The sequence below is a fragment of the Cydia splendana genome, chromosome 2 (assembly GCF_910591565.1).
Source record: "Cydia splendana chromosome 2, ilCydSple1.2, whole genome shotgun sequence".
Lineage (NCBI taxonomy): Eukaryota > Metazoa > Arthropoda > Insecta > Lepidoptera > Tortricidae > Cydia > Cydia splendana.
In genome coordinates, this window is record NC_085961.1 from 13,842,306 (window position 1) to 13,861,638 (window position 19,333).

The following is a 19,333-nucleotide window of genomic DNA, read 5'->3' on the forward strand; positions in this document are numbered from 1 at the left end:
TCTTCTAAGTTATGGGCTGTTATAAGAATGTCGTCAAGATAACAAACAACACCATCAATGCCACTGAGGATCTGGTGCATTGTCCTTTGGAAAACGGCCGGCGCAAAGGAAATTCCAAATGGTAAGCGTTTGTAGCGAAAGTAGCCCTTATGTGTTGAAATCGTTAAGTATTTTCGCGATTCTGGATGGATCATCAGTTGTAGGTATGCATCTTTCAGGTCGATTTTTGTCACAAACCTTTACGTATGTGTGCGTGGCACACATGCATAGTAGTAATAAAGACTATGGCGCCTTTTTCCTTGACCGTTTACAGTGAACTACAATGAGGGTTCCATTCTTTCACCTTCTTGCAAAGCAATCACGTGAAAAATGAATACACCTCATTGTAGTGCACTGTACACGGTCAAGGAAAAAGGCGCCAATATATTATGTACTATAATACATATTCATTCAGTGACGATTTACTACCTAGACCAGTATTTTATAAATTTCATACCAAAGAATATTTTAGTCGCAAAGGTAAAAACACGATGTGTAAAAATATCATTTATTTTTCATTACTTACATGCGTAACAAACCAAAAAAATATTTTCTAAGGGTTCCACTTATTATAATAAATTAGTTCGAAATAATACAAATCCATTATTAAACTTGGACTTAAATTTGACTAGCTAGCACGAGCCACGAAAGCATTGATGCGTTTTGGAGTCATGTTGTTTTAATTCGCACAGCCGAAAAGGCAATAACGTTTCTTTCTCCCAGGCGCACTCATTTTCATCAATTTATAGTGATTATACTAGAAATTATTAATTAAAACTACAAAAAAATAGAATCTTCTGTTTGACTTTTATAGTTTGACGGTTACTATGTTCTTTGTTTTAACGTTTCCTTTCACGAAAGGCACTTGGCGAAACTATTTAGTTAAATGTTCTTAATAAAAACGATTATATTATTTTAATATAAATACAATTATATTAAGACGATTAAAAAATGTGAGGTACCTAAATTACTGAAAATATTAAACGTTTCATACTTGAAACGGAATTTGTGATAAAAATGCAAAGACAAAGTTTTTTTTCTTTTTAACAATTATGGCCTGGATGCGTGTTTTTTAAGACATCACAGACAAAGCGGTGACACCATCTAGTTGATTTACATGGAAGCATCAGGTGAGGACATGTTGCTGTAAACATAATGCTGACTGCGCTAGTTTCCATATATAAGGTACCCCTCTTTGAAGTTTCGCCCCCCTGGTAGCTCCTTTCAAACAAAAAACAAATTACTCAAATCGGACTACGGATGTCGGAGTAATCGGTGAACGTACATAGAAAAAAAAAAAGCTAGCCACAACCGAATACAGAACCTCCTCCTTCTATGAAATTGAAGACGGTTAAAAAAAGAGCTGTGCGAGGGTTGTATTGTGTGTTTATTTATTTCTTTTGATATTATGAGCGGGGCCCGCAAGATTCACAAAGTTATCTGATACTAAGATAAGCACCATGTAGGGATTGCAAACCGGATTGATTGATCCGGCCGGATTGAGGCCGAAATCCGGCCGGATCCGGCCGGACCTGATCCGGTTAGGTATAGGGATATTAAAGTTAATAAAATTACATATTTTTCAAGTTTTATGCCTTATATGAGAAACAAAGGGTATTTTTACAAATGTATTCATAAAACAACAATTTGAAGTTAATAAGAAATAACTTTGTAACAATAAAATAAAACTAAGTATTAAAAAGTGTCACATAGTCAAACTCAATTTAAAAATAAAATTTGAAATCTAAGTTATTTATTAATTTTATTATATTTAATCATTCACATTCTGCTCAAATTTATACGTTTACAATAAAAATATAAATTTGATTAGATTCCAAAGCCTGTTAATGGGATAATTATGGCATGGGAAATGGAACTCCTTGAAAGGACAAGTTTTCGTAACTGTTCTTTGATGGAATTATTTGTAACGCTGACATCCATTCTAGTACCAAAATATTTTAATTTTAACCAAAATTGTATGAAATGCGCTCCAATATTATCTTGCTTTCATTTTTTATCCGTGAAAATAGTTTTATAGCCTAAATCACAAATAAATAAGTAATTCATGAATAAATATTTGGGGACAATTTTATACAGATCGACCTACTCGTAGCCCCAAACCAAGCAAAGCTTGTATATGGGTACTAGCTAGCTCTAGGTAGTACTACTAGGCGACGATATATATACGTATAGTATATTGATAAATACATAGAAAAACACCCATAACTCAGGAACAAATATCTGTGTTCATCACACAAATAAATGCCCTTACCGGTATTCAAACCCAGGACCATCGGCTTCATAGGCAGGGTCACTGAATGGTCACTACTCACTAGGCCAGACCGGTCGTTACAAATGCCTTCCGTGGCATCTCCATCCTTTAATTTTTACTTCTAATTATTTACGTAATCGTCGTATCGTGCCGATTCGTGCCACCAACATGAAAGAAGAGGAAATCCTCTTCTGTTCTCAATCATCGTCATATGAAATATCTTCTTATTTTACTAAATTTGGTTTTTTTTATTCGTTCTTTTTTCTGTTTAACTTCTTTCTTCTATCCATCGCCTTTATCTCACCTAAAACGCGCAGTGGGTGCTGCGTGCGGTCTTTTTTTCTATTTTCCCGGATCCGGTCCGGATCCGGTGATTTCAACCGGATCCGGTAGCTCCTAAAACGTGCCGGATCCGGCCGGATTACCGGATCCGCCGGACCGGATTGCAATCCCTAGCACCATGGCACATATTCGTAAAAGTGATGCTAAGTTCCGAAAAAATACATTATTAAATATAGGAGTAGTAACAAATATAATTTTCACCACACCAGCTCGGAAAGGCTTACTTTGCACTTCAAAAACTGATAGCAAAGTTGCATCTTATTCACGTGTGAGGCAAAGTAATGAAATGCAAATTTTGAGTTGTTTTCTTATGTTTGCTGGTAGAATTGACTTTTAAATGATGATTTTGGATGATAAATATTTAATAACATTCATTTGGATTTGATTTGGTTTGATTTTGTTTGATATTTTACATTTAATATTTGCTTTGGGTTGGTGTGGTGAAAAATTTTGTGTTTCACTCGGGGGCAAATTTTGTTTAACCCTCGTGCTTTGAAACCCTCGCAACGCTCAAGATTCCATTTTTCGAACCACTCGCTACGCTCGTGGTTCAATTTTGGAATCTTTCGCTTGCTCGGGTATCAATATTAGCACGAGCGGTTAAACAACAACTTTGCCCCCTTGTAAAACAAATAACTATTGTGTCAAATTAGAGGTCCTTAGAAATCTCAAGTAGGTTAAAAATATAAAACCAGTAATATATTGTTACAGTTATTTTCTTTTTCAGTCAATGTTCTTGCCAAGGAACCAATATTAGAGATCCCTAACCTGGACCACATATTTGACAATCTGTCAAAGAATGAGTGGGACGCTGATGAGGTGCCCTGCCGTGACAAAATATTTAACATTCTGGAAAATGTTAAGAACTCTACGTTATGGGCCACATGGGGTAAGTACATAAAATTGTACATATATATTGTCTCCAATGTAACAAAGAGCAGAAGCAACAGTTATATACACATACACACACACATCAATCATGGAGAAGAATTTTTTGAAATTAATGAAAATCTAACGACCTCTGTGCGGACGGAGTTGTGGGCGGGGGCTTTATATAAAACGGGCTAAAATTGTTTGAATGGGGGCTTTATTCCACTCCTGTAAGAATGATTTACTTGATGTGTGCTTTGTGATCAGAATATCCAATCAAAGAGCTACGCATCATTGGTTATGTTATGCAAAGTTACTTTCCATCATAACCGAACTTTTTATTCTTATATTATTTTCTCTACACGCTTAATTTTTAAAATAAAAATGTAAAATGCTAAGTTGTACCGGGTGTGGCATGTAACACGAGCAAATAGTTAAAACGTATATTGTAAATCTTATATAACTTTGACAAAAGATTTATTCAATGATAACTTTTGGTTAACAACTTTTAAAAATTATGAAATCTTTAGATTTTCCTCTTTTTTATACCATAACATAACAAAATACAATAACAAAACCTATATTGTAAATCTCAAATTATATAACTTTTGATTAACAACTTTTAAAAATTATGTGAAATGTTTAGATTTTCCTCTTTTTTATAAGTACAAAATATTACATTTCAATGTAGGTAGGTACGCTATCATCAGTGCGTTTGACGTTCCTTATTACCTATCACAAAACAAAATTCTCAATACATTGCGTCTTATAATAAAATTTAAAGTGTGATAAAAATCAAAACCAAGATATTTTATTAAAGTCGCTGAACAAATGTTGGTCAGTTTTTATTGCTACTGCTACTACAGTAACAGGCCACATCCAGTATATGAAGTATATCTCTTGAAAACATTTTTATATTAATTTCGGGATCATAATATATTTAGCGGATTTAGCAAAAAGTTTGAAAAACTAACTTGACTAAGTACAAGTTTTTCGTAAAAACAAAAATAAAACAACGGGTTGCACTCCGGGAGTGCCGGCAGAAGTGAAACACTCAACGACATTGTAACTCTAAATATTAATAACAGCGCCATCAGTGCAAAATGTCTGCAGCACTATGTATAATTGAGGTTAACGCCATCTAGCGTTATTTCGTCGCATTACTTGAATCCCCTATTAAGCACATCACTGTGAGTACTGCAGTTACATTATATTAATAGCAGTTTGAGGGAAACTCACTAGATGGCATTTAAATCAAAAACGCAAAACACAATGACATTGTTCGTCACACGTGACGTCACGCAAGCGCCCTGCGCCGCCTAAACGAAACAGCAGGCTCAGGCACACATTTTCGCCGCGCGGTAGAAAGAGAGGGTTACGCCTTACGCCTTACGTCTTACGCTGTCTCGAGTTTAACATTTTTTCCCCACCTCAAAAAGTGAACAGCGCCGCTAAAGAAGTTTTCACTTCAAAAAGCTTTTGAATAGAATCTATAATTTTACTGAACGTGAGTTTTAAAATCTATTAAGGAAAGGTGGGCAAAGACTACTAGTAGGTATCACCGGGCCAAGACAAACACTTGTATGGAATCCTCATACTGTTTGTCTAGCCCCGAGCAAAATTAACTATGTTCGTCTTACCCCGCCTTACCTTAAGCAAAAATAATAGATAGTATAGAGGGGCCCTGTCATTGTAAATTTTGTAGTCACTGTAAATTTACTGCCATCTATCGACACACGACTAAAACTCAAAATGAAAACGTATAAAGTTATCAAAAAATGTATATATATGTGTCGGGAATTGTGGGCGTATCATACTATCGGCAGCACATCAGAACCTTCAATCGTGGATGACGAGGGCCTTCAATGAAATACGACGTTCAACTCACAATCTTTACTGCACAAGACTCATTACAAATCACAGCACGCGATACGTTTCTTATCTTAAGCAAAGCAGTGGATTAGACCCAGGAGCGGCCACAGACGTCATCCTCTCCCGTTCGTTCTCATCGTGCTCCTTCTGAAGATTGATTGACAGCATAACTTCAATTGTTCTGGACTTCAATTGTTTTAACAGCGCACTCTATGACGTCTTGGCGGAACTGCGTCGAACGCCACTCAGGTGTACGTAACATCCTAGTTTGCTCTATTTGTCAAGGTTTGCATGATAAAATGCCTCTTGAAGGCAATAGATGGCACATTTCAGCCATTCTCCGACATATGGATAAATGATTTTATTATTTTTATATCATTTTGATCCATGTTCATTCACTGATATCTATGTGTTAAAATTGTTAAATATGAAACGGTGTCGTCACGCCATCTAGCCGAGGATAGGCTAAAGGTGTGTGCGGCATCTATTCGAGAATGACTTTTACTTGAATTCCGAGGCACGTTTTTTCCTTAGACTTTATTCGTCTTATACGAAGTTACATATGTCTTTGCCTTAAGTCAGTACTTAATATAACTTAAAATTTGTATTACGGCCAAGTAGGTTAACCAACATTTTACTATGAAAACCAATGTTTTAGTAACCTAATACTTAAACTATGACTACTTACATATCTATGTGACTACTTAATGAGGTTCTATGCGAAACAGTCGTGTTTCGCTCTCTGTAATTACGAGTAGGTACCTGCCTGTTTAGGCACGACTGGTTGATGGCCGTCTGTTGTTACAGTATGGAACTCCATCGACCAGTCGCCCACGGGCATCTTCTTCGGCGCCCGCTACCACTTGGGGAGTTACGACCAATGCCTGCGTCCGCCCTGGCTCGCGACACACCCGGAATTACGCACTCAATACTGTTTAGCGGAAATAGAGATGAATAAAGATGGCATCAAGACAATGGAAGAAGTTTCCGATCCTTATGTTAGGGCTGAGGACTATTACCTCGATGTAAGTTAAAACGTTATTCATTGGAAAAGTTATTCTTTTTCACACAAATCGATTGAGCTAGCCTAGTTTTGATTTGTAATTTCAGACTAAATCACACTTCGGTCGTAGTTTCTCATACATAGCACACGGGGTCTGCCTTCCCGCGGGCTGTCCGTCCAAGTCCGCGGAGAAGTTTGTGCAGGCGCTCATGAGCACGGAGTACTTGCGCGCGGCCAGGGGTGCGCCCGTCTCCATACACCACTGTGAGGAAGCAGCGGCCCCGAGGGTATATTCTACGGGATATTACGTGTTTGTGTAAGATTTTACTCATTATCTTTAAATTCTGACTAGCTACAATTAGTTGTATTTGCTTTGTGAGTTGGCTTTAAATATCTTTATTATCTTTGTATAATTATAACCCAATCCTTTTCCAGGTACACTTTTGCAGCGCTGATGTTCATAGCTGTAGCTTCCACATACTATGTTAGCGAGTACCCAGTCACCGCTAGTTCTAACTCATTTGGTACGTGATGTTTAAACCTTTAGAATTAACTAGCTGTGCCCGCGGCTCCGCCCGCGTGGAATTCGGTCTGTGTCAGTAAGGGGCTGATTTCTAATCCTAATTTCTCTCCCTCTCCCCTGGAGGCGGAACTTGAAGTAAAGTTGACAGATGGATATGCTAGAGGACTGTAGTCCAGATAAAATATTTTACAGTTAGGTAGTAGTTTTTTTCGCCCTTATTAATATTTTACACGTGATTTTAACGACAGAGTAGTAGGTGTATATCGGACGATACAGTAAGGTATACGCGCGCGAGCGAAAGCTTCTTCAGACTCCTGAGGAAGACCACGTGCCTCTTGTAACCTCAATGCGTTGCCAGACTTTCGCGAATGATTCGATTTTTTTCGGGAAGGCATGGAAATGCGTATAAAATGCGAGTCCCAAATCGTTTGACTCCGCAAACGACCAGTGCTGGATTAAGATATTTTGATGCCCTAAGCATTTGTAGACCATGGTGGTCCCTCGACCTCCCTTGCTCTTTTTGCGTTTTTTATAGCGAAAATTTTTCGATATAAAAAACGCAATTTGTTAGACAGTTGTAGATTTTTACTTTTAGTATGGAAATCAGTTACATCATTTTATCACGAACGCGATAATTTTTCGATATAAAAAACGCAATTGGATAGACAATTGTACATTTTTACTTTTAGTCATAGTCTAATAAAACATGGTCTTCTCTTCCCAGAGTGACACAGGCCTACGTCACAATAACATGGCCGCTATATATAACGCTATCGCATATTATCATATAGCGCTGTCGCATGATGACGTAGGCTTGTGTCAGTTAGGTCACCTAGAAAATACGGGAAGAGAGTACCAGGCGGAGTATATTATTATACCATGCTTTTAGTATGGAAATCAGTCAAATCATTTTAGCACGAAATATGACAGTGCTGCAGCAGTAACGTTGCAACAGAGTAATGCTGCTGCAGTCGCCACCCGAATGTCACCTTTATCATATCTTAGAAAGTTATTGAAAACGCGAATGTAGCGCCATAAGATTCAGGGGCAAACTATAGTCAATCGAGTGTTGTGGCTACCCCCCCTTTTAGGGGTTGAATTTTTATAGCCTATAACCTGGCCGGGGATGTTCTCGACAGACTAGTAAAGTTTGCATCAAAATCCGTTCAGCCGTTTTCACGTGATGCGCGTTCAAATAAACAGATACTGTTGGAACGTGTTCTGTTATCGATTCTAAGTATCCCCAGGCAACTTTTTTTCGAATATCTTCCATGTACAGACTTTCGACCCTCTTCTGCTTTATTATATGTATAGAATAGATTGATTTACAATACAGGAAACTGATAACAAAAGTGAATTATTTTATCTCTACGTTTTTTTAGTTAATCACGTTGCAAAATCGTTCTGTTTCCGCCGCAACTGGAATACAGTGTTCAAATCAGACAAGGATGAACTACCATGCTTGCACGGTATCCGCTTCCTAACGGCGTTTATCGTCGCCTTCGTCCACTACATAGCAATTGCACAGGGGACTTCTGTTAGCAATGCTTTAGACTTTGAACGGGTAATAAAACTTATTTACTTGTTGAAGACTTAACAGTTGTAAGTTTTACCGGAGGCTAATAATTAGAAAAACCTTTTATCATTATTGTAGGTGGTGCTATTACTATTTTTACTGTTTTAAGCTTTGTACAAAAGGTACCACCCCAGCATATAAGTTTGTATGCTGAACAGACAGAACATCGGTAACAATAATTTAAATTACATGAAAACCTTTTTTCGAAATGCCAATAAAAAAATTAATAAAAAAAAAATATTTAAAGAAAACTTAAAGTCAACTAAAAGTAAGTTGCAAACCCTTTCGCCATTAGCGCCATGCGAACTCTTATCTCCTTTGCGCTACTATATACTATAACATGTATTTTCAGATGGCTACGGATAAACCACTACTAGCGGCTGTTACCACTCATTTCGATGTATTAGTGGACACATTCTTTGTATTGTCTGGCCTTCTAGTGGGAAAAAGCCTTGCCACGTTGGATATAACCAAACCATACAGTTTATTGATGAATATTCTAAAACGATATATAAGGTATAACTTATTAGCTTATTACAGTTACATATTGCAGTACTTAGTTAGGTATATATTTATTATTAGTATATAGCGGTAACTCATTTATTGTACAATTAGTGTATAAAATCAATACAAAACTAAAATTAACTACAACTAAAAACGAAAGCTACAAAATTTAAAATACCTATAAAAATTTTGCGCACTTGGTAAGGTGCCCATCACGCAGGCAGCGTTCAGTATATAGCTATTTATTATGAGGGTAAGAAAACGTACATAGGAAACATGTTGATTTCCAATAGCACGATTGCCATAACATAAGCGTACCCCAATTTCTACCTATTTATTGCTAACGTTTTATACGTAAAAAACTCTTCCTCTTTTGAAGTCGGTTGAAATGTAGCTTATTCAAATCGTAAAAAAGGACTTAACCGTACGATACTAATGTTGATACCTTATTTAGCCAAAATCAGCTCAGTCGTTTTAATGCTAATGGAACTGCCTTCCCATAGTTGTGCAAAAACGTAGATGCAAGTGTTGTAAAATCATTATCATTTTGAGATGTTTTTTAAAAATCAAATACCAAGGAGACGAGCGGTTAATCGAAATCTCAGTGTTGCTTAATCTTATTATCCTACTTACACGGAGGTCAAGTCACTAGCAGAAACTACTATTTTACAATAAAGTTGTAAATACTCGGATTCATTCCCGCACCCGAAACCCAGGGGTATGTTTATAATTTTTTGCTGCTTCTGAAATTGGGATTCACCTATTAAGGCACAATTATTCGATATCTCATCTTCACAATGTCCCATAGATATCGGTAAATAGATAACCGCGATTGTGTCGAGAGTGAGATTCACGACCGTCTAGACGGCAACGTAATGATCGAGGATGGTCTCTTTTCAATCGTTATCGTAGACTAGTGTGATGAGGAGAAACTAGAGATTGTATTCAACAATCCTCAGAACCGACTTCCAGAATGCTTTTTTTTTCAGACTTGTCGTGCTTTTAGCCGTGACCGTGTTCTACCTGGCCCATATCTCAAAACATACTGATGACGGCCCTGTCTACCCCAAGATAGCCCTCTACGAGCAACAGATGTGCGAGAAGAACTGGTTGCCGGCATTACTAATGGTCGGGAATTATTATAACACTTTAGAAATGGTACGTATTAACAATTGTTTTATCCCAGGCTTCATATATGAACGTATAAATGTTTGCCCCTCGGGTTTAGTTAGATTTCGATGTGGATTTAATATCGTACCTAATCGGATTGCAAACCGGCACTAATTCACCACCAATAAAAAATATGGTTGCACAATTATTTAAAAACGGCAACTAAATAAATCCCGCTGATTTTCATTCTTTAATGTAGGTACTAATCATTGAAAAAAAAACACAGTTTGCTAAAATATGTATGTGTGTTGTCATAAATATTTCAATGTTTTTGCTAGGGGCTATTTATCTTTAGACGTGCAAAGTCTCCAATTGAAAGTAAGTCCCAAGGAAAGAGAATGGGCGTAGGTTTGTTACTTTAATTAAGGTGCTTCCTTGCATTCGATATAGAGTGTTTAACTCGGGTGAAAGGCACCATTTCAGTCTGGGACTATCGGCGGTCTCATTGCGTTCAAGCGCCAAACTAGCTGGACTGAAAATGGTGCCTTTCATCCCTTGGTTAACAATCTATTATTAAATCACTACTCATCTTAAAAAAAAAATAATTGCGTGAGCGTGTACCTACTTTTCGAGCGAGTTTTGTTGTTGCTAGGTACCGTAAATAACTTTAATTTTTTTGTGTAAAAAACGGATCATTCTCAGTAGATCCATTGACTAGAAACATCATGTATCTACTGAGCGCTGTTCTCGTGTAAGTGACTTGTATGTCTTTTATCCTTAAACCAGTTAAACCTGGTTTAGATTTAAGGATAAAAGGTTATTTATACGTACTTCCAGTGCCACCCAGCCACTTGGTACATCCCCTGCGACTTCCATATGTACGTAATGACGCTGGTCCTTCTGTACGTGTACCGCAAAAACTCACGGATCGGCACAGCAGCTGCCGCCATAGTGTTGGTGATCAGCTTCATAATGCCCATGATCATCATATACGTCTATGATTTACCACCAATTCTGGCTTACGATCTTGGGTAAGTTTTTTTTATTAATTTTGGTGTTCAGTTTTAATGCTACAAGCATCTACGGTTATTACCTATTTGATTTCTGTAGGTACCATTTGTACTTGGCCACAGTGAATATAGTTGGTCAAACCAATTTGTCAGTCAGTAAGAACCAGGAAAACTATACTCATCCTTTTCTTTTTGGGTGCTAATACTAGTGTAAGACAATAGTAGATTGTTAACCAAGGGATGAAATGATGCCTTTCACCCGAGCACAGAATAAATAATAGTACTACCCGAGTTAAACACTCTACTTTTCATTTCGAATACGAGAAAAGTGAAATGCTTGTGTTTTTTTAAAAACATGAGAAAGTAGACATTTTTATAGTAAATCTTGAAGGTACTTTCAATTAACAATTTAGGCAAAAGTATCGTTATTTATGTAATGGGGAGATAAATATCAGAATGGAAATTGTATAACAAATCCATTTAAACCCATGCTTATCGTAATAAAATTAATATAGTCGTACTTGGAACGTAAAATGCTCTAGTGCAGAAACGTATCATTTTCTTCACTGATAACAGTCCTTTGACAAACTATATATTAGATTCCCAGCGGCATTCATATTGATTGTCACTCTGACAAGATACGAAATGGTCGAAATGTTACTATATAAATCAGATTCCGTGACTGTAACCTCTGCTAAATACACTAGAACGCATGGAGTATAATCTAATATTTGTCGTATCGGTAAAATGCATTGTTACCTTTCTCAAGCGATGTGATGAAGTGCCTTATGTATGTATAAGTAAACTGACCCTTCCCTCCCCTCCTTGTTTTCTTGTTATCAGTTTTCGAATTAGGTAGATACTTCGTTCACTCGTGTCTCATCTCCTAACTGTAAAGTTATATTAAAATATAATTACATTCCACAGGTTGGAGGTAAACATTAGACCTAACTCCGCCTTTAGGAACTCCTACATCAAAACACACAACAGGATGGGCCCTTATGCGATTGGTCTGGCTGCCGGCTATCTCATGTCTATCTACAAGCCCAAGGATTACAGGAAAGTCTGGTCTAAAGTAAGTTACCACATTGAAACAATATGCTTGTATAAATAATACATGCTTCTAACAAGCTTACAAAATATTTAATTACACAAATGGATCTACCGCGATATAATTTCATTGTTTTTAAATTCCGACGTTTCAGCTGAGTTGCACCAGCTGTGGTCACGGAAACACCCTAATTTCAGACTCAGACATCAGTGGATGCACTTGTGTGACTTTCTATACAAAGAATACTAAAATCCGTTGCGTGCGATGCGATGCGGCCCTGTGGACGTCTACCTTTGCCAAGATTAGAGTTAAAAGTTACAAAAAAACAATAAAAGGGCTTATTGATTTGTCTGTCAAGCATATAGGTTAATTAAAATGATCTTTACCCAACTTTTAACCATTTCAGACGGTGTCATTCCTTGGTACTTACGTCTCCTTGAACCTAATGCTCGTCATAATGGCGTTGGGTCATCTGTGCTTGGTGTACAGAGTCCACGGATGGCTGGCCTGCATCTTCGCGGCTTTCGAAAGAAATATATTTGCCGTGGCTATTTTAGGTGTCGTCATCTTTTGCACTTACGGCCAAGTTCGTAAGTGATTCACTATATCTAATTTTGAATGATATAATTCTAATATTAAAGAATATTGTGTTACGTAGATCAGATCAGAACAGATCTACATCCTTACTACGACCATTTTATTTACAATTTTATCATATCAAAACCCTACTTTACAAATAATCGCCTAGTATAACATTAGCTAGGATGCTTCGTCTATGTTTAAAAATTTTACGTAACACCTACGATGTACCTATTTAAATATTTACGTAAATTTTGTGTCGCATGAGGCAAAAAGGATGGCCTGTCGCAAATACAAAAGCGCGGTTTTCTGGACTACGGTAACTGGTTTAGAAATACTAGATCTATGTACCTGATAAATGTAAACCTTGTCCGCAGCCCTCATCAACCCGTTCCTCAGCTGGTCCGTGTTCGCGCCGCTCAGTAGGCTCTCGTACGGCTTATATGTCATACACATTATGTTTTTGTATCAATTCACTTCCATGAGAGATCATAACAAACATCACCTATTTCAAGTTGTAAGTAGTTATTTTTCAATGTCTTTTGATAAATGTATTTCTACCTATTATATTGCTACGGTAGAACTTTTTCTTTAATATTCGATACTTCTTACTGATCTGTCGCGCCCGCCTTGGAGATCGCTGTGACAATACTTTTATATGTAAACGTCCCAGTGCTCGATATGCTAATATTGCTAATGCCTTCACGACAACCACTAGTTGCCGTTGGACATTTACTGCACAAACTCGATCGCAGTCCATCTCGCTCGCACTGATGTATTGCTGCGATAGAGAGGGAATGCGATCGAGTTCACGCAGACGCTAACATAAACGTCAAGTGTCTACTCGTGGTACGGCTACCGATAGTTCATACCTTGTGGTCATCTTTATTACTAACGACGTAATTTAACAATGACATGTACCGGGGCAGTGACGAGCTTTCGAAGGCACTGGAACGTCTCCCTTATTATTGGGTATTTTTATAATTTCAGCTGATAAACTCTCTTGGGTTGGTGGTCGTGTCGCTGCTGCTGAGTCTGATGGTTTGGCTGCTGGCTGAGGCACCTCTCGTCAACATCACGAACCCATACCTCAACACTAAGTAAGTTAAATATACAGGCTTGTAATACCTAAAAGGACTATAAATATTAAGCATTAAGCATAGAGTCCGTTTAAACATTGCACCGACTTTGTGTACGACAGAACAATGTGAAAATGTCATTATAAACGTTATATGTTCATAGAAATTTGACATTTATGATATTGACCATATCGTCAGGTGACAACCAAAAGTCACTAATTACTAAAAAAAAATTAAACAAAAATAGACCTTCTTATTTAGTACTAATATGGTTCACTATGGCTATGAACTTGTGGTGGTACTTAGTGAGTTTTGCTTGTCACCTGACGATATTATATTAACATGTGTTAGTTATTACAAATGCCATGCAGAGTTTAGTTGCTCCGATTCTAAAATAGTAAACAAAAAATGTATTGAGTGAATATATCATTATTACTTACCTAATTAGGCACTTAAAAACATATAAGATTGAAGGCATTAAATCAAATGAATATAGCTTTTTTGTTTCCACATACAAAATTAAACCCTGCTTTTGTTTTCAGAGGCGCTGCCAAGGAGAATGTTGGAATATCCAGGAACGGTGCTCATCAAAATGACACAATTAAACAAAAAAGCATGTGATTGGTTCTGCAACCTTGCTGTCTCATTAGTGGCAGCTTTTTTTTTACAGTCTTTGTATGAAATATATGAATATTATATGTATTTGTTTTATTAAATAGTATTACCTCTTAATATTTTTTATATTAATAAAACAGAGCTTATTTCAACATAACAAGATGTACTTACGTATCATTTGTCGTAAATGATTTCAGAATGAACAACGTTAATAGTAAGTCTAGTTGTATGTCTTGAGACTCTTGCGTAGTAGATGGATAGAGGTATCTACCTGTAAATGACTATTTAGTTCAATTTTTAAATAAAAACATATTTATAACGATTAATCCTGCTGCGTTATACTTCTCTTCTTCTTAGTCGTTTCACTCTTGACAGAGTAGTCGTGGTCATCGTCGGATGGTGACGAGCTTCACAACACGCCGTCATTCTTCTCTCTTAGCTGCCTTCCTACTACTACTTTTTTGCTTGTATGATATTTACTACATTTACACATCTTTATTTTTACTACGACCAATATATATAGTACTAGACGGGCCCGCAGCTCCGCTCGCGTAAATGAAATAAAGAGTTCGTCTTATGTTTAGTTAAATACCGACATTATTATGTATTCAACCCTGCCATGGTTTAAAACTGTGATAGGGATTTCTTATTTGTATTAGCCGTTATTTGGATAACTCAATTCGCAAATTTGTCAAAAAATGATGTCATTTGATAAAAAGGCAAGATTGTATTTTTTCATCTACACGTATTTATTTAAAACTTGTTTCAAGATAAAATTATTATTTGTTCTTATAAGCCTAGTTGCAAAAACGTTCATTAGATTAATTTTCGCCTTAAGACGAATATGCACGACCACCGCCCTTAAATCGCCTTTTCATACAAACATAGGTAGTCTAGTCCTCTCGGTCTTGCGATAGCTCTCGCCAGTCGCCATGGCCGAGGTTGAGCAGGTCTTGAGCAACTACGTCGTTTCAGCGATACCTAGGACGTCCACTCGGGCGTCTCCCATTTTCAACCGACGAAAAAAACGGAAGAGGTTCTCAATTCGACACGTATATTTTTTTTTATGTATGACCACGCATAACTTTTTACAGAGATGTTCGATTTTGATAATTATTTTTTTATTGGAAAGGGTATACCCCGAAGTTGGTCCCATATAAATTTGGAAAAAAAAATCCAACCTTAAGGGTAGGAAAATAGGGGATGATTGATTTTTTCACTCACCGATTGTAACGTATGATCACGCATAACTTTTTACAGAGTAGTCGTAATAATAATAAAAATTTGGAAAAAATCCTACCTTAGGGTGGGAAAATAGGAGTAATTTATTTATATTACAGAACAAAATAATAGTTAAAGTAGGATTATTAATATAACAGTTAATAGCTAAAGCAAGGTAGGTAGCTATTTTAAAAGAAATCAAAAATTAAGCATGTAATAATTTGTATAAATTATAGCCACAGAAAATTATAAAATAAAAACTTTTTAACAAAAAAAATTAACCGCGGAAAAAAAACTAAAAGGCAATAAAAAAACCGGCACTAACACGAAACGAATCGACCAACAAAAACAATAGCGCACTGAAAAGAAAAAAATAATTATTTTGTCTTCAATAACGCAAGTGAATACCTATGAACTATGTATATACATACATCTGAAATCAATCAAAAAACAAGAGCGATAATTTTCAATAAAAAGCGGCCAAGTGCGAGTCGGACTCGCGCACGAAGGGTTCCGTACCATTACGCAAAAAACTGAAAAATAATCACGTTTGTTGTATGGGAGCCCCATTTAAATATTTATTTTATTTTATTCTAAGTATTTATTGTTATAGCGTCAACAGAAATACATCATCTGTGAAAATGTCAACTCTCTAGCTATCACGGTTCTTGAGTTATATTAGCCTGGTGGCAGACAGACGGACAGACGGACAGAGGAGTATTAGTAATACAGTCCCGTGTTTATACTTTGGGTACGGAACCCTAAAACTGACTGATTTACTTATAAATATTGAGTCAGTGCGGAAAGAGAACAGTCGTGGAATATAAGGGATCCAATTAATTTTAAGATACCTACTTCTCTTTCTGCACAGACTCCAACTACCAGTGGTTTCGGAGATAAAGGGGGTGGTAATTTTTTACCTAGTTTCCTCAATAACTTCTAAACAGTTTATGTTAAAATTATTAAAAAAATGTATTTGAGATTCTCACAATTATCCCTTTCATCATTTGATATATAACACGATATAGTTTGCAAAACATCGTTTTTTAATTTTTTTATGTACCCCCCAATTTAAAGGGGCCCTTAATGTTATGCCCTTCGGGTCTCAGACTTACGTATGTGAACCGAATTTCAGCTTAATTGGTCCAGTAGTTTCGGAGCAAATAGCCTGTGACAGACGGACAAACAGACATACGCACGAGTGATCCTATAAGGGTTCCGTTTTTTCGTTTTGATATACGGAACCCTAAAAACAGTTTAGTTTGGATTAGCACATTGTTACTGGTGAATTCTTTAGTGACTTAGGGCTCCAGTGCCGTTAAGATCAGATTAAGAAAGAACATTCTTATGGTAGATGTTGCTATGCGCCTCTTTAAGGCGTATAAACGAAAAATGTGCTCGTCCGTCGGTCTGAGCATACCCTATGGCATATGCGATAGAGGAGGTACCTAGGTATATAAAAAATGTCGTCGATCAGTCATACAAATCCAACTCAAGAAGGCTCTAGCTCTAGTTTTAACTAGTAAATAGCGAATTTGAATATACTGTCACTAGCAATAAGCAAAACTTTGTAAGGGCTCGCGATGATTTTCTACCTAGTTATAAATATTAAGATAATTAAAAAAAATATATCTTTTAATATAAGGATTATTAATAGGGCCTTGTGTAAATAATTCATACGGCAAATAATTTCCTGCGATTTTTGTTATATTATCAATACCCAACATAAAATTCCTCATACAAATTTCTTCTTGGTTCCTAATGTACATTTCAACATATATAGAAGTTTTTAATATACCTTAATCTGCTAGAGGGGAACCAATGCTGATACATCATTTAAATACTCATGGACAAATTTACAGGAACGTAAAAAACAAAGTTTGATTACTAGATTACACCACACAAAGTATCTATTTAATTTCAAAGTTAGTAATTAAACTTTTTTTTGCGGTCCTCTAAATTTGTTCATGAGCGATGAAGAAATTTAGAGGACCGCACATATATTTTTTTTAATTATCTTAATATTTATAACTAGGTAGAAAATCATCGCGAGCCCTTACAAAGTTTTGCTTATTGCTAGTGACAGTATATTCAAATTCTCTATTTACTAGTTAAAACTAGAGCTAGAGCCTTCTTGAGTTGGATTTGTATGACTGATCGACGACATTTTTTATATACCTAGGTACCTCCTCTATCGCATATGCCATAGGGTATGCTCAGACCGACGGACGAGCATATTTCAGTGTGAAAATGTGAAAAATTCAACGCTTCCGGCAAGAATCGAACTTGCTACCTTTTGAAACACCAGTCAGACCGCTCTTAACTAAGTGAGCAATAAAAGCTTACCAGAACCGTGCCAATTATTCCATTCCTTCCTTTTTCGTTTATACGCCTTAAAGAGGCGCATAGCAACATCTACCATAAGAATGTTCTTTCTTAATCTGATCTTAACGGCACTGGAGCCCTAAGTCACTAAAGAATTCACCAGTAACAATGTGCTAATCCAAACTAAACTGTTTTTAGGGTTCCGTATATCAAAACGAAAAAACGGAACCCTTATAGGATCACTCGTGCGTATGTCTGTCTGTCCGTCTGTCACAGGCTATTTGCTCCGAAACTACTGGACCAATTAAGCTGAAATTCGGTTCACATACGTAAGTCTGAGACCCGAAGGGCATAACATTAAGGGCCCCTTTAAATTGGGGGGTAAATAAAAAAATTAAAAAACGATGTTTTGCAAACTATATCGTGTTATATATCAAATGATGAAAGGGATAATTGTGAGAATCTCAAATACATTTTTTTAATAATTTTAACATAAACTCTGATTTAAACTTTCACGATTATTAAACATTATCAAACTGCACAACGGGACTTAATCGCGTATTTAAGTTTTAAGATTTACCTCCGACGTTTCGAGGACGGCGTTGTCCCCGTGGTCTCGGAGAAGACTCGGTGGTCGGAGGTAAATCTTAAAACTTAAATACGCGATTAAGTCCCGTTGTGCAGTTTGATAATGTTTAACATAAACTGTTTAGAAGTCATTGAGGAAACTAGGTAAAAAATTACCACCCCCTTTATCTCCGAAACCACTGGTAGTTGGAGTCTGTGCAGAAAGAGAAGTAGGTATCTTAAAATTAATTGGATCCCTTATATTCCACGACTGTTCTCTTTCCGCACTGACTCAATATTTATAAGTAAATCAGTCAGTTTTAGGGTTCCGTACCCAAAGTATAAACACGGGACCGTATTACTAATACTCCTCTGTCCGTCTGTCCGTCTGTCTGCCACCAGGCTATAACTCAAGAACCGTGATAGCTAGAGAGTTGACATTTTCACAGATGATGTATTTCTGTTGACGCTATAACAATAAATACTTAGAATAAAATAAAATAAATATTTAAATGGGGCTCCCATACAACAAACGTGATTATTTTTCAGTTTTTTGCGTAATGGTACGGAACCCTTCGTGCGCGAGTCCGACTCGCACTTGGCCGCTTTTTATTGAAAATTATCGCTCTTGTCAGCGTAGTGAAAATATAACTTATATAGCTTAGGACTCTGTTAAGGTCCTAAACAGAATCGCAATAAGGACATCATGGTAAGGCCCCAGGTTGTTGATATTTTTTATTTTGACTTTTCTTATAGCCATTTATTTAGGTTTACG

At 36.6% G+C, this 19,333-nt stretch overlaps 1 protein-coding gene across 1 annotated transcript; it reads left to right on the plus strand.

Annotated features, from left to right (window-relative positions):
• The first annotated feature begins 3,337 nt into the window (after nucleotides 1-3,337).
• LOC134801034 (nose resistant to fluoxetine protein 6-like) lies at nucleotides 3,338-14,483 on the plus strand. Its single transcript, XM_063773545.1, has 13 exons — nucleotides 3,338-3,542; nucleotides 6,203-6,420; nucleotides 6,506-6,714; nucleotides 6,834-6,922; nucleotides 8,304-8,485; nucleotides 8,850-9,013; nucleotides 9,991-10,159; nucleotides 10,949-11,142; nucleotides 12,049-12,196; nucleotides 12,579-12,762; nucleotides 13,129-13,268; nucleotides 13,742-13,851; nucleotides 14,373-14,483. Exons 2-13 carry the CDS (start codon nucleotides 6,346-6,348, stop codon nucleotides 14,449-14,451), a joined length of 1,743 nt encoding a protein of 580 aa, XP_063629615.1. The 5' UTR covers nucleotides 3,338-3,542; nucleotides 6,203-6,345; the 3' UTR covers nucleotides 14,452-14,483.
• The last annotated feature ends 4,850 nt before the right edge of the window (nucleotides 14,484-19,333 follow it).

Bases quoted from the DNA above. Each gene is read 5' to 3' on its own strand.
- LOC134801034 (XM_063773545.1), top strand. From the start codon at position 6,346: ATGAATAAAGATGGCATCAAGACAATGGAAGAAGTTTCCGATCCTTAT. The intron at 11,143-12,048 runs GTAAGTTTTTTT...TACATTCCACAG, and splicing joins ATTCTGGCTTACGATCTTGG to GTTGGAGGTAAACATTAGAC. The intron at 13,269-13,741 runs GTAAGTAGTTAT...TTATAATTTCAG, and splicing joins AACATCACCTATTTCAAGTT to CTGATAAACTCTCTTGGGTT.